This window comes from Lissotriton vulgaris, chromosome 1_1 (genome assembly GCF_964263255.1).
Source record: "Lissotriton vulgaris chromosome 1_1, aLisVul1.2, whole genome shotgun sequence".
NCBI classification, from domain to species: domain Eukaryota; kingdom Metazoa; phylum Chordata; class Amphibia; order Caudata; family Salamandridae; genus Lissotriton; species Lissotriton vulgaris.
In genome coordinates, this window is record NC_141685.1 from 1491481151 (window position 1) to 1491497796 (window position 16646).

At 45.4% G+C, this 16646-nt stretch overlaps 1 protein-coding gene across 1 annotated transcript in view; it reads left to right on the top strand.

Moving 5' to 3' along the window:
- MAPK12 (mitogen-activated protein kinase 12) overlaps nucleotides 1-16646 on the top strand; it is a 431974-nt gene that overhangs the window by 284536 nt on the left and 130792 nt on the right. The window contains exon 7 of the mRNA XM_086967390.1: nucleotides 14274-14388. Within this exon, the coding sequence (XP_086823516.1) occupies nucleotides 14274-14388 (115 nt within the window). The remainder of the gene's footprint in view (nucleotides 1-14273; nucleotides 14389-16646) is intronic.

Here is a 16646-nt window from a genome sequence, read left to right on the forward strand (position 1 = left end):
AGGAGAAGTGTTAGGTAATTTGCAGAGAAGTCGCGCAGCCATGTTTTGAACTGTCTGCAGCTTACGCGTCACCTCTTTACTGGCTCCCAGAAGAAGGATGTTCCCGTAGTCCAGTCTTGAAGTAATAAGAGCCTGGATCACTGTCTTCTGAGTGTCCAAGGGAAGCATCCAAATGATTTTTCGCAACCACTTAATGATAGTGATGCAAGTGGATGATGTTTTAACCACATGGTTCTTCATAGACAGTTGATTATCGAAGGTGACGCCAAGGTTGCGAGCAGTTATAGATGGGGTGGGTAAAGGGCCCATTTGTGAAGGCCAATGCTGGGGTCCCCATAAGGTGGTGTTGGGACCGAACAGAAGGACCTCAGTTTTACCCCCATTTAGTTGTAGTTTGTTGTCCAACATCCAGGCTGCGATGTTACTCAGACCTGTACGGAGGGAGGAGGATGAGGAATGAGAGTCAGAGGAAAGGGAGTAGATGATCTGAGTATCATCGGCGTACGAGTAAATAGTGAGCCCAGCTTGCTCTGCAATAGCAGCCAAAGGTCTGACATACAAATTGAACAGCAAGGGGCTCAAGATGGAACCCTGCGGTACACCGTACGCCGATGTAAAGGTTTGAGAAACAGAGGACGAGGAGAAAACTTGAAAGGTGCGGTCTGAAAGAAAGCTAATAAACCAGTTGAGAGCTGTGCCGATGATACCAGATGATCTGAGGGCATTGATAAGGATGGCATGGGAAACCGTATCAAATGCGGCACTCAGATCAAGTAAAATGAGTGCCACGGTTTCACCCTTATCAACTCGGCCCCTGATGTTTTCCGAGACCCCTAACAGGGTGGATTCAGTTGAGAAGCCACGTCTGAACCCGGATTGAGATGGATGAAGTAGTCCACTAGCCTCAACATGTGTTGACAATTGAGAGTTGATGTGTTTTTCCATAATTTTGGAAAAAACTGGAAGAAGTGAGATTTGGCGAAAATTAGATGGGATACTTGGGTCTGCATTAGGCTTTTTTAGCAGGGGTACTATCATTGCATGTTTCCATGCAGCGGGTACTGAAGCTGTGTTAAGGGAGGTGTTAAGAAGATCCACAATCAGTGCAAGAGAAGAATGGTCTAGTTTGTTTAGTATGTGGGGAGGAAGAGGGTCCAGAGGAGAGCCGGACTTAATTTTGCGAATGATGTCAGAGAGAGTCGTGATGTCAAATGGCTCCCAAGTGTCGATCAGAGGAAAGGAAGGAGAACTGATGTCAAGATGAGTTCTGGAATCACAAGAGATCATGGGTACTAGGGGAGTGGAGGGAGTATATAGACCTGAAGTAGAAGACGAGTCCTCTAGTGTCAGCTGTTCAGTGAGTAAGATAGGGGTGGATGGGTAAGACAGCGAAGGGGAAGGGGTAGATTTCTCAAAATTGGAATAGATGGTATCTATTTTGGCTACAAAGAATTCGGCCAATGAATTACACTGCGCAGCATCTAGGCTAGGTTGTTTGGGTTGACACAGAGCGCCCGACAAACTCTGAACTACCTTAAAGAGAGCTTTAGGGCGATTTTTTGCTTCAAGAATGGTCATATTAACATGCTCAACTTTAGCAATTTTACATGAAGAGTGGTATTTGCATAAAGCGGCTTTATAAATTTGTTTTGAACAAGGATCGTATTTTAAGCGCCATTTACGTTCAAGATTTTTGCAGATGGTTTTTTCTGCTTTTAAGGCAGCTGTAAACCAGGGTGCGGGCGGATGGTGAAGATTATATTTTTGCATACGTTGGGGTAGGCAAGCATCTGCAGCCTTAGCTAGCCAGGCGTCAACAGCCTCAGCAGCTTCAGTACAATTATCTTCCCTGGAAGGTCTAGTGTTCTCAAGACAGAGATTGAATTCATTTATATCCAGTTTGTTCCAGTTTCTAGAAAGTCTGGATTCAGTTAATTTCGGGGGAATATTAGATTGGTGACCGATGGTAATAGTAAAAGTTACCAGGAAGTGGTCCGACCATAGGATCGGTAGTGAGGCCTCACAATCAATAGTTTCTAAATTGGAAAGAATGGGGTCCAAAAGATGTCCTGCAATATGCGTAGGGCCTGTGTTATGTAGGGTGATGTTTAATGCAGCCAGGTCCTGTAAAAAATTTCTACTAATGGAGCAACAGGGGTCATTTAAGTGAAGGTTGAGGTCACCAAGGATTGAAAAATTGGTGGAGTTCTGGATGAAGGGCGCTATATACTCAGGGAGGGAGGTGGCCCAAGAACTTGCTGGTCCGGGGGGACGATATATGAGCAGTCCGGAAAAGGTAAAGTTGGGAGACAGCGAAAGCTTGAAGAGGCCTACCTCACAGTTAGGCACTACAATGTCTTCCCATTTGCAGGAATACCGTCGGTTATAGACTATAGCTATTCCTCCGCCATCTTTCAAGGCTCTGTTTTTGCCGACATAGGTGTAGTTGTCAGGGAGAGCCGCAGCAATATCTGGACCAGAATGATCTTTTAGCCATGTCTCCGTTAGGAATATAGCTGCAGGTTCCTCAGAGACAAGGAGGTCAAATATTTCCCTCTTGTGTTTCACTAGGGATCTGCAGTTTAGGCTAATCAATGTCCGAGTTGAGAGAATAACTGTGGGAGTGGATGTGGCACATGTAGGAGGAAAGTCTGATAGTGCAGTGTTAGTTAGGGAGGGGAGGGACGTAAGAGAAAGATGACAAGCAGGACAAAAGGAAGGGGCATGGAAAGGATTCAATATGGTGCAATAAGCGCAAGGTGGTGACCTAAACTTAAACAGAGTTTCCCTAGAGTACGTGTGTAACGTACCAGGGAGTGATGGGCCAAGGATCAAAGCCCCTAGTCCCGGCCCGTCGCGGACGGGCGCAGACGGGCTCGCCTTAGGCGCGCCCGCTGCGCTCGTCCGCTGCGCTTCCCGAAGTTACACATCTATATACGCCCGTGGGGGCGTGAGGGGGCGTGGCCTAAGAGTGGGCGTGGCCGCAGCCTCGGCGTCGGTGAAGGCGGGAGGAATACCCAGGTAGGTCGTGTGACAGCGCAAAATAGCAACAGAATACAGTTTGTTTAAAAACACAGACAAATGCAGTTAGTGCTTCTCCCGGCTATCCGCCTCAGGAGATTCGGTCTTCACGAAGCGCTAGCAATCAGCGCTTATGAAGCTAAGAGGGCGGGAGGGGGCGTGGCCTAAGAGTGGGCGTGGCCGCAGCCTCGGCGTCGGTGAAGGCGGGAGGAATACCCAGGTAGGTCGTGTGACAGCGCAAAATAGCAACAGAATACAGTTTGTTTAAAAACACAGACAAATGCAGTTAGTGCTTCTCCCGGCTATCCGCCTCAGGAGATTCGGTCTTCACGAAGCGCTAGCAATCAGCGCTTATGAACCTGCTTGGAATTCTTGTGCTTCTTTTTTGACTTTCCTGATGACTTCGACTGTGCTGAAAACCACAGGAATGACTATGGGTGCAGAAACTGGACCATCCCTTTCACTTCGACCAGCCATGGCATGCAGTTTTCTGGTATTTGGAGACCCACATCTTTGCCTCTCATCCCGGATGACATTAGATGAATTCATTACAGTCCTTGGAATCCTGGTCCAACTCCAAGTACCAAAAATAAAAAGTGGCTGAGGTTCTTGACCTCCAATTGCCTACTAATGAAGTGAAAATGAATGTCCCAACCTAAGTCTTCCAACCAGGACAGACCAATACTGACCTCTATTGTCTTTTGATGAGTCCATCATGGACACCCTGTTTGGGTCATGGGAAGAGCAATGTTCCGGACCACAAATAAATGGGCTGATAGTGAGGTGCCACCACCCTACCCCAGGTGATCTGACTTTAACACAGTACCCGAGAGTCAAAGCGCCTGAAAACCTTTGGAAAATGTGCGTTCACCACCACCAGTCTGGTATGAAGGTCTGTCAATGCCAGCTACCTATTGGGCTGATACACTCATGCCCTTTGGGACATCGTCGCTGAGGGACAAGCTGCTGTACCTGAGGACTTGCACCCCATTCTTACTAAAGCCATTCAGGATGGTTGTGATGCAGAAAAAATCTAATTTGCTGTGGTTAAATACTGCAGATTGCCTTGGTTGGGCAATAGGCACCAGTGTGACACTCCGGAGACATGCCTAGATGAGATCTATGGGCTTCTCCTGGGATGTCCAATCTTCCCTTATGGACATTTCCTTAATACACCTTTTTTGTGGCAGAGGCACCAACACACAATGTGGACAGCAAGCAGCCCCAGCCCCTACAGCTGTTGCAACCACAAAACCTCTTTAGTGGACACTTACAGACACACAGCCACCCTGTCGGAGGCAAGGTCTGGCACTTTCTCCTAGGGTGGCAAGTTATCACATTAGAAAAGTGGGTACTGCAAATTGGCCTGCCAGGTTATGCCTATCTGTAGTAGGAAATTTAGGCTCTTCGGATGTTGGCACCCTCTCTGTGGCTTCTTTGGAAAGAAGTTTGAACTGGCTGTTACCACCGCTACTTTCTGGTGCCAAAGAACGGAGGATTTTGTCCTATTTTATACCTTCACCCCCTCAATGCCTTTCTGAAAAAGGACAAATTCATGATGCTCACCCAAGCCCAGGGCTTGTGTGCCCTAGACCCTGGAGACTGGATGGTAATGTTTGACTTGCAGGATGCTTATTTCCACATCTTCGTCCTGCAAGTTCACAGGAGTTAGCTGCAGTTCATTGTGGGCCAAGAGCACTTTGCTTGCTGTGCTCTCCTTTGGTCTCACCAGTGCCCGAAAGGGATGGCGCAGTTGCAGCGCGTCTATGTGGGTCGGGGAGTACCAGTTTGTCTCACCAGTGCCCGAAAGGGATGGCAGCAGTTGCAGCGCGTCTATGTGGGTCGGGGAGTACCAGTTTTCCCTGACCCCACCAGCTATTGCTGGTGAAGGCGACTTTCCCCAGGCAGTCGTCACACATTTTCAGACTATACTGAACCTCTAGACATTCTTGTGGTTCACCATCAACCTGACAAAGTCACACCTGACTTATTCACAGATGCTCCCTTTCATCTGAGTTATTCTGGACACAGTGCGGTTTTGTGCTTCACCACGAAATGTTGTGAATAGAAGGGTTAGACCCATGTAGTCAGTGGGACCTGGGTAGTTGATTGGGGTATATGAAAAGGGTCCCAGACCAAGAACAAAGAAAATTGTTTTCAATCACATAATTATTTAAATAGAATCAAAAAAGCAAATGATGGTGCTCAGTGTTTTTATTATCACTGCACCAAAGGACATTCAATGTTCGAAAAATCATACATATAGTACACAAATTTGGGTGCGCCCACAGAAGGGGAGGGAGGTGTGTGAGGGAGGGGGTGTATTTCAATTAGTTATACATCACTGATCGAAAAATCCATAAAACAAGAAATTCAGCTTTCAAACCATAATTGTCATAGATCCACAAAGAAGAGGTCAAAAAACACACATGTCCAATAAACCAATTTACAAAAGAAAAGAGACTCCCATAGTGATTATTACTATCAAACTGGGGTTAGGAGTTCTTGATTTGTGGAGGATGGTCTACGTTTCGACCCAAAGGTGTAGGACTGTAGATCCTTACTCGCGGGTCTTCATCAGGACGTGAGAGACAGGGGGGTGGGGGTGATGTGGGGCTGGTTCCTAGGCACAAATTTAAAACACTACATTACTTGAAACGGTCTCAAAAGAGTCCCGACATAATCATTCATCAAGACACCCAGAAGGGGTATTATTAAAAATTCAAGGAAGAATAAAGGAGTTTGGAAGAGAGGTTAGCTTATACTGAGGAAGAACTCTAGAGAACCAAGTTACGCGGTTGGTTTACCTGACAGTGCAGGTGGAAAAAAACGGCCTGCCCGTTGGGCGTGGTCCGTGTTCAAGCGGTCCCTTGTTCCAGTGTGGTATCGTCTGGAAATCACAATGGAGAAACTGACATTGAAGTGACGATTGATTAAGGCATTTGCTACAAGGTCTGGGGCGTGAACAGGGGCAGCCTACCTTAATTGATAGACACAGTGGTAAAGATCACTCTTGCCGTCGTGCCTAGCGCGATTTAAAAATCTCACAATTCACTTTAGGATCGTGCCATGTCTGAAAAAAACGAAATTGAAAATAAAATTAAATAAACATAAAAAGCGGAGTTGTAATCATATGAGGGTAGCGGTTTTTACTGGGGGCACACTGTAAAAATAAATCAGGCACTCACCCGATGTAGAAAAAGGCAAAAAATTGCAAAGAGGGACGGTCGGGCGTCTCCGCGCGTCTTCTGACTGAGGAATTACAATGTCCCCGTGTAAGTGCGCTCAATGGGTTAATCAGGCAACACTCGTCATACATCTGTAAGACACCAAGTATCAGATGGTATTAGCGTTGCACCCAAGATTGGATTATGTGGTGGTAAGCTGGGTAACGCAACTTCTGCTATTAGAAAACTCACCCGAGGTGAAACAGAGCCGAACTTAAGGAGCCGGCGTCTCTCCGCATCTGTCGGCACAGCGAGGAAGGGTTGCCCAGGGAACCGGGTTGAATTTGTAAACTCGTAGAGGAAAGACTCTCGCAAGTTGCTAAGAGACCAGGTGGCGTCCTGTGGGAGGTGCGGGGAGGAAAGACTCCCATATCTGTTTAAGCGAGGGGTAGGCCATGTTCAGATTATTGGAAGCATAAAGAGTTTAGGAGGTAAAAGGCCAGTGTTTCGACCAGTCTTGCATAGTAAAATTATTATGCCCACCACGCATATTGCTGATTATAAGGGATTTTTGGGCCGCGAGCCTGCCAAAATGCGGCGATCAGGCGCTCGGTATTCAAAAACAGGAAAGCATCCCTGAATATCACTACTATATCGTGCTCAATTTGGGTTACCAATTGAAACCTTGTTGTAAACAATTGGGGGTGATACTCTACTAACGCGGACCTGCCAAGCATGGTAGTCTAGCGTTCATAGGGCATCAAAGGCACTCAGAGAGATGAATGAATAAAGGAAATGATTACAAAAAGATATAAAAACACAAAAGGCAGACCTGTCATATTCGGCATTCAAGCATACCAAGTTCCGATTTTTCTTGCAAAATAACATTATGACATTATGTCCAACATGCAAGTTCACTGAATATGGGGGAAAACAGAGTCGCGGACCTGCCAAACCACGGCGGTCAGGCGCTCGGTATTGGAAGAGGATACACATTCCTTACTAACACTGTATTATCATAATAGTCATACACTCATTTTGGGAAACTTTGGGTACCAATTATACCATGTTAGTTAACCATGGGGGTCGATACTTAACTGGCGCGGACCTGCCAAGCATGGTAGTCTAGCGTTCATAGGGCACCAACAGCACTCAGAGAAATGAATGAATAAAAGAAGTACAGTGGAATGAATACAGGGGAAAGGGGTCATGAGGGGTCCGAGGTACACCTATCAATGTGTGGGTCAAAGATCAAAGTGTTGCCATTTGCGCAAAACTACTCTCAGATTCATTCAGGCCCAGAGTGACAGAATCAAAAAAACGGATCCATTTTATCTCCCTTACATTAAGGACGGGTTCTATACTCCCACCCCTAGGGCCTAGTTTGACCTGTTCCAAAATTGTCCACTTAAGACTCTCAGGGGGGTGATTGTTGGCATTGCAGTGGTCAACCAAAGGGGCACCAGTGACCTTGCAACGGACACGACTGCAGTGCTGCAGGAAGCGTACTGTAACACGTTGTTGTGTCTGTCCCACATATATCAAGTTACAGTTCGTGTGTGACTTGAGAGGAACTTGGTGTTGTCTTTAGCCACAAACAACACCAAGTTCCTCTCAAGTCACACACAAACTGTAACTCCACCAATGTGGTTTATTGCATAATATGCCCTTGTGACTTGATATATGTGGGACAGACACAACAACATGTTAAAGTACGCTTCCTGCAGCACTGCAGTCGTGTCCGTTGCAAGGTCACTGGTGCCCCTTTGGTTGACCACTGCAATGCCAACAATCACCCCCCTGAGAGTCTTAAGTGGACAATTTTGGAACAGGTCAAACTAGGCCCTAGGGGTGGGAGTATAGAACCCGTCCTTAATGTAAGGGAGATAAAATGGATCCGTTTTTTTGATTCTGTCACTCTGGGCCTGAATGAATCTGAGAGTAGTTTTGCGCAAATGGCAACACTTTGATCTTTGACCCACACATTGATAGGTGTACCTCGGACCCCTCATGACCCCTTTCCCCTGTATTCATTCCACTGTACTTCTTTTATTCATTCATTTCTCTGAGTGCTGTTGGTGCCCTATGAACGCTAGACTACCATGCTTGGCAGGTCCGCGCCAGTTAAGTATCGACCCCCATGGTTAACTAACATGGTATAATTGGTACCCAAAGTTTCCCAAAATGAGTGTATGACTATTATGATAATACAGTGTTAGTAAGGAATGTGTATCCTCTTCCAATACCGAGCGCCTGACCGCCGTGGTTTGGCAGGTCCGCGACTCTGTTTTCCCCCATATTCAGTGAACTTGCATGTTGGACATAATGTCATAATGTTATTTTGCAAGAAAAATCGGAACTTGGTATGCTTGAATGCCGAATATGACAGGTCTGCCTTTTGTGTTTTTATATCTTTTTGTAATCATTTCCTTTATTCATTCATCTCTCTGAGTGCCTTTGATGCCCTATGAACGCTAGACTACCATGCTTGGCAGGTCCGCGTTAGTAGAGTATCACCCCCAATTGTTTACAACAAGGTTTCAATTGGTAACCCAAATTGAGCACGATATAGTAGTGATATTCAGGGATGCTTTCCTGTTTTTGAATACCGAGCGCCTGATCGCCGCATTTTGGCAGGCTCGCGGCCCAAAAATCCCTTATAATCAGCAATATGCGTGGTGGGCATAATAATTTTACTATGCAAGACTGGTCGAAACACTGGCCTTTTACCTCCTAAACTCTTTATGCTTCCAATAATCTGAACATGGCCTACCCCTCGCTTAAACAGATATGGGAGTCTTTCCTCCCCGCACCTCCCACAGGACGCCACCTGGTCTCTTAGCAACTTGCGAGAGTCTTTCCTCTACGAGTTTACAAATTCAACCCGGTTCCCTGGGCAACCCTTCCTCGCTGTGCCGACAGATGCGGAGAGACGCCGGCTCCTTAAGTTCGGCTCTGTTTCACCTCGGGTGAGTTTTCTAATAGCAGAAGTTGCGTTACCCAGCTTACCACCACATAATCCAATCTTGGGTGCAACGCTAATACCATCTGATACTTGGTGTCTTACAGATGTATGACGAGTGTTGCCTGATTAACCCATTGAGCGCACTTACACGGGGACATTGTAATTCCTCAGTCAGAAGACGCGCGGAGACGCCCGACCGTCCCTCTCTGCAATTTTTTGCCTTTTTCTACATCGGGTGAGTGCCTGATTTATTTTTACAGTGTGCCCCCAGTAAAAACCGCTACCCTCATATGATTACAACTCCGCTTTTTATGTTTATTTAATTTTATTTTCAATTTCGTTTTTTTCAGACATGGCACGATCCTAAAGTGAATTGTGAGATTTTTAAATCGCGCTAGGCACGACGGCAAGAGTGATCTTTACCACTGTGTCTATCAATTAAGGTAGGCTGCCCCTGTTCACGCCCCAGACCTTGTAGCAAATGCCTTAATCAATCGTCACTTCAATGTCAGTTTCTCCATTGTGATTTCCAGACGATACCACACTGGAACAAGGGACCGCTTGAACACGGACCACGCCCAACGGGCAGGCCGTTTTTTTCCACCTGCACTGTCAGGTAAACCAACCGCGTAACTTGGTTCTCTAGAGTTCTTCCTCAGTATAAGCTAACCTCTCTTCCAAACTCCTTTATTCTTCCTTGAATTTTTAATAATACCCCTTCTGGGTGTCTTGATGAATGATTATGTCGGGACTCTTTTGAGACAGTTTCAAGTAATGTAGTGTTTTAAATTTGTGCCTAGGAACCAGCCCCACATCACCCCCACCCCCCTGTCTCTCACGTCCTGATGAAGACCCGCGAGTAAGGATCTACAGTCCTACACCTTTGGGTCGAAACGTAGACCATCCTCTACAAATCAAGAACTCCTAACCCCAGTTTGATAGTAATAATCACTATGGGAGTCTCTTTTCTTTTGTAAATTGGTTTATTGGACATGTGTGTTTTTTGACCTCTTCTTTGTGGATCTATGACAATTATGGTTTGAAAGCTGAATTTCTTGTTTTATGGATTTTTCGATCAGTGATGTATAACTAATTGAAATACACCCCCTCCCTCACACACCTCCCTCCCCTTCTGTGGGCGCACCCAAATTTGTGTACTATATGTATGATTTTTCGAACATTGAATGTCCTTTGGTGCAGTGATAATAAAAACACTGAGCACCATCATTTGCTTTTTTGATTCTATTTAAATAATTATGTGATTGAAAACAATTTTCTTTGTTCTTGGTCTGGGACCCTTTTCATATACCCCAATCACCACGAAATGGAGAGTCCAGGACATTTGGGCTATGATCTCAATTTTTCGGCCTCCATCCTGGATCTCAGTGAGGATGACGTTAAGGCTACTGGGACTCATGGCCTCTTGCATTCTACTGGTCAAGCATGCCAGATGAGATAAGCAGACCCTGCAGTGGGATATGAAGTACCAGTGGGCATAGCATCAGTGGGATCTCTGGGACTATAGCCAGATTTCTTAGGAGCATGCAAAAGATCTGCAGTGATGGCTGTTGGATCAGCAGCAGACCCCTCTCCTTTCCCCACCCAGAGGGAACATTGGTGTCCAATGCATCATTTCTGGGGTGGAGTAGACATCTGGGAGAAGTGGAGATCAGAGGTAGCTGGTTTCCAGCAGACACCCAGCTCCATGTTAATCTCCTGGCGTTGTCGGTTATTCGCCTGAGTGGTAAGCCTGCCTGCCATCTATTAAAGGGAGACTGGTGCAGGTGCTCATGGACAACATCACTACTTTGTGGTACTGCAACATGAACAGTGGGGTTGTGGACCCAGTGTTCATGTAATTGTACTGGTGGCACACTGCCCGGTGGGTTCTTTGAATGCCAGAGCGAACTAACTCTGCCGCCAATGCCTAGCAGATTACAAATAACAAATATACCCGGAGGTGGTGCAAGGTCTCGTCTACGAATGGGAAAAACCTTGGCTTGATCTCTTCGTCACCACCAAAAACACACAATGTCAACATGTTTGCATGTTGGAGTTCCCAAGACTGCTTTCACTCTGAGGTGCATTTCATCTAGAGTGGCGCTCTAGGCACCTGTACGCTCTTCCGTCACTACCTCTCCTGCGTCAGGTTATGAAGAAGATCAGGAATGAGTGGGCCCAAGTGGCACCAGATTGGGCATGGAGTGTGGGACCTGGAATTCCTGGGCATCTGTCTTTGACCAGGCTACTGCTTCGGAAAGATCTTCTGTCACAGCAGCAGAGCAAAGTCCTCCACCTGGGCCTACACGGTCTTCACGTCCATGCTTGGAGATTGAGCACTGACAATTGAACTCATTCTACCTTCCGACTTAAGTTGTAGATGTCCTTCTGGCAGCTAGGTTTCCCTCCACAAAATTCCACAAAATCTGTGTACATCAGTCATTGGGGTAAGTTTGTGATTTGGTGGGGCACTCGGCAGATTGGCCCACTAAAAGCCAAACTATCTGAAGTGTTACTCTTTGTTGTCTCTAGCCCAGCAAGACCTTGCTCTGGGCACCGTTAAAGGTTATTTGTTGGTTCTTTCAGCAATTTTATGGTTGCTAGACAAGCCCTCTTTATTTAAATCCCCCTTTGTGATGTTTTATTTTTATGTTTTTTAAGGGTTGCAGCACATATATCTGCCCACACCTTTCATCATGCCTCCATGGGTCCTAAACTTATTCTTCGCATTCCTATTGTGTGCTTCCTTTGAACTGCTGCACAGTTGTCCTTTGCAGCTTCTCACTCTAAAGACCGTTTTTCTCATTGCTAGAACATCGGCGTGGTGGGTGAGTGACCTGCAAGCCCTCTGTTAACTCACCGTGCAGAACATTCTTTCCAGAGAAGCTGGTGCCGAGAAGTAGAGCCTCCTTTCTATTCAATGTGTTGACTCCTTTTCATGTTGGGAAAAACATCACCCTGTCTGTATTGTTTGCTCCCCAACACCCTTTTACAGAGGAGGAGAGACTACACTGGATCAATCACAAAAGAGCTCTCGACTTTTTTATTGATTGTACCAGGGAACATCGTGTGGACGATCAACTCTTTGTTCGAGTTTCTGTGCTGAATAGGACAATTTCTTGCTGGATTGTTCTCTATCAAAATCTCTATGCCTTAGCCAAGAAGCAGACTCCAAAAGGCGGCCTGCAGGCTCATTCCATCAGTTCTAAAGTTGTTGCCACTGCATTGGCATGTGGAGTGCTGTTCTGGACGTTTGGCAGACTGCGATGTGAGCACTGCTCTGCTCCACACGTTCACAAATCACTAAATTCTGCACAGCCAGGTCTGACAGAAGGGCACTTAGCCTGCTTGGTCCTGCAGGACTTTGTTTTGAGTCAGCCCACAGACCCGCCACCTGGGATTTACTGCTTTGGTGAGGTGCTTAATTTGAACCGGACCTTTCCGGTTCTGAGCACCAGCACTTTGTTTCCGGTGCTCGGCACCGGCACCTAATTGTCAATACCACACTTAGGGCAGTCTGCCACAAGGTGGCGCTGCTCATGTAATTTAGAGAGAAGCGGTAGAACAACTGTGAAGGGAAACAATATACATGCAAAAAATACTAATATCTGCCTCCCCAGCCATTTATTTAGCTTTTGGGACCAGGAATAATCTTTACTGTCGCATTTACATGCGAGAGCGATAGTTAGTCGTAGTTATGGCACGAATGCCAGGGGCGATGGGTGGTGCAAGCTGCAGTGGCCTCCTGGTCAGAGCCCTGGCACTTAATATTTTACAAATTAAGCACTGCGTTGGTGTCTATTCTGATGAATGCTTAAAACAGTGTCCTAATCAACCCTACTTATTCCCTATTTTGTGAACTGGACTCTGCCATCAAAAAAGGTCCCAAGTCTAGACCGCTGCACACTGGTCCATACTAATATGATTTTGCGCTCTGTGTTTAGGGGTGTATAAATCCCAGGAAGCAACTGACATCTGCATGCTTTGGTGGCGCTTATATGTAGCTCCCCAAGCCACTTCCAGAGTTAAACGACAATTACCAGATTTAGTCCGATGTCTAGGGAGTATTCTAAAGGTTACACATCGGTGGGCAGAATGAGTATCCAACAGAAAGAGTGCTACCAAAGGTAAGTAACTTGTTCTTTCATCCTATTCCTCTGCTGTGCAGTATGGCCATCAACACATGATTGTATTTTGCAGCTGGCTATGGATGTTTGTGTTTATCAGTATGTAAATATGAGAATATGTTTAGGTTTTCAACACTCTTTTTGCAGTGTTCTGAGTAAGAAAAGTTTAAGAAATCAACGCAAGTCATTTCTCTCTGGATTCCACGGGTCTAAAATGTTCACAAATGTCTGTAGGAGATAGCTTTCCCTGAGCCTCAAATTGCAGGTCTGTCACTTGTCACATCTCAGTGTGCGTCCAAAATGTACTAGAGATGTTGACACTTATAATTTTACATCCCTATTGATCTATGGCCAACCATTGTGGTTCCGTTTTTAGAGTTGCGTGTGAGAGATGGGTTAGGGGCTCACAGGGGCCTGACAGAAGGCCAACATGCCTAGACCATGCAAATTTCCAGATCATATTAAAAAAAATCATTTGTGGTGATCTTGAAAGTGACTGGAGCTACATTTGCAAAAAAATACTCCACTACAAGAGCTGAAATTTCAAAGGCAGATGGTAGTCCAGAGAGTCATTAACCGTGCTAGGAAGTTTGACCCCCCCCCCCATTCTGTTCCATTTATTTTAACTGAAAGAATGGTTGTTAGCTACTATAAAGTTTGGCAATAATCCAGCTGTCCTGGACACCGGGTATTTTGAGTGATTGCCACTTGGAGTGCTTCTATGAAAACGTACCTACTCGGACATCAAGAACATAGGGAGGAATGATTCTGACCCTTTTTGATGGAACCATGCCAGTACTGGGGCGTCCAACCCTGGGCCAACGCCAGTACTGTTAGTAAATGTTCTTAAATAAGTGTACTTATTGACTCTGCATACTACAATGGTCAATCAATTATATCGAGCTAGTTGACATTTTTCTACAGCATTCTTACCTACATTCTTCAGTAATTTCATATTTGTTTGATTGCTGTTTTCTTTTCTTTCGATCCCAGATTATCGATTTTGGATTGGCAAGGCACACTGACCGGGAAATGACAGGTTATGTGGTTACACGATGGTACAGAGCTCCAGAAGTCATACTTAACTGGATGCATTACACTCAGACAGGTAATATGCTTACTACTACTCCAGGCCATTTAATGATACATAAAATAATCGAAAAACATGTAATTGCTTTTTAAGAGGCTGGAGGTATCTAAGCTACGTTTGTGGTGATTAGTCTACCTAGTAGGCCAAAATCAGCATGTTTGCCTCAACTCTTAACCATCTAAACATTGTCCAGCAATGGGTAAAATGTACCTGTATCTAGTACCACTAACGTAAGTTAAACAAGAGGGATGTTTTTGTTTTTTTCTACCGGTGGTTTACAGATGTAAATCACAAGGAAAATCTATTGTTTACAAGACTAGCTTCTGTGCCCATGGCCAGATATATGTGAATGCTTCTCCTTAATGCCGGACTCTTCCTTCTTCCCAGAGCAGACATTAGAAAAATGGTAACTTTAATTGCAAAACTCCATCAGCTAGGTTGGATATTTTACCGATGGTCCCGTTGCCCCCTGGGACAGTCCCAGACGGCGGACCCCCCTCCTGCAGGTTTAGCAGCTCCACCTCTAAAGAAATCAGTGTCCTCCAAGGCACACTGTGCTCAGCGATAACAGTCCTACCTTAGGAGACTTGTGCGGCACTGCCTTCTAGGCCCTCTGAGTCGAATAACATCATCCAAGGGTCAAAAGGGAAATAAAAGAATTGTCTTGCAAAGAACCTTTTCAAAGCACTTTCCCATGGCCTAGGGATTGCCAGGATGGACGAACGTTTTGCTTCAGACTCTGATGCTCTTAATATGCCAGGTAAAGTTTATGACCAGATGCTCTTACAACGTTAATGCTGGCCTTTATCTGGCTTTATAAGATGCAACTAGTTTGGGCATTTCTCCTAAAGGGGATATCACTTAAACCTGTATCTATCCCTCCTTGAGATTTTCACTCCAGTGATACAAAAAGCAGCAATAGGATTGGAGCTGACCTTGCCTTTGGCGGATGACAAATATACAATTTTAATAAAACTTGTGCAGCCCTCTGCAGTTTCAGAATCGTTGCTGCCGTTTAATAAGGAACTCTTGGGGCATGTACTGGCTGCCTGGGAGAACCCCTTATGGGGCCTTTGTAATCGACAGGCAACGTGCTAGACAGAAGGACCCATGTGAGCTGAAATTCTTATGGTCACACCCTTCACTGGAAATTCTAGTGGTCCAAGCCTCCTCTGCAAAAATTAAACCCAAATGTTTTTCCCACTGCCAATCCAGGCAGAGAATCTGGGCTATATGGGCCACAACGTCTTTTGATACTGGCACTGGCAGTCTAGCTCTCTGCACAGCTAGCCTCTGGGGCCACTATGCCCATGCCACTGGAAACTGGCAGAACTATCACCCGTTTCCCTGATCACATGAAGAAGTTCTTGATGATGGTTTGGATGTGTGCGTAGATTCTTAAAGTTTCAACCTAGAAGGAGATTGTTTAGGGGTTTTTAATATACAAAATTCCAACTAAATTATTTTTAGTTGCTTTAATAATAAAAATTAGATTACAACATATATATTTAGCTCAGCACACCGCAAGGTGGTCCAGGCAACTCTTCTTAGTCGCTTCAGTTACTGCAATTCTCTTTTCCTGGCTGCACAGAAGGGCGTGGTAAAAAAGCTTCAACACATCCAAAATACTGCTGCCAAACTAGCCCTAGATATGCCTCATCTTCCTCTCCCTTTCATAAGCTACATTGGCTCCCTGTTACAAAAAGGTTCATCTTTTTTTTTTTTATTTAAATTTTTGAAAACCTTTATTTGAGAAAATGGATGCGTACAAATACGGGCCTACAACCCGGAGGCCGGCCACGGGGCAAAACTGGAAAGCACCATCATCAATTAAAGGTACAGAGTGGTTAGATCATATTACCTAACGCTGCAAGTCAATGTTATCAGCTAGCTAGAACCACTCAACACAGGATCAGGGAAGGTTAATTTTATATAGTAAAGAATAAAGGATCGGTCGTATAGGTAGCAACCTGGAGTACATGGCGGGGAATAATCCAACTATTTCGTTGCAGTACAAAAAGAAAAGTTATCAGAAAGGTCCATAGCATGCAAGACATAGGTTAGCTTATAATTCCTCAATGGTGGTTTCCACGCCCAGCCACATGTACCCAGAGACTAACTGAACAGCAATTCCGCAGCAATAAAAACCCATCAGGGAAGCAGATTGTCTGCAATCACTATACTTCCCAACCCCGGAAATAAGAAAACAAGAAAGTCAAAGAAGATAAGAAGTAGGGGACTCCACGTTATTGTACCCGCCCCTCAGTGATAATAGC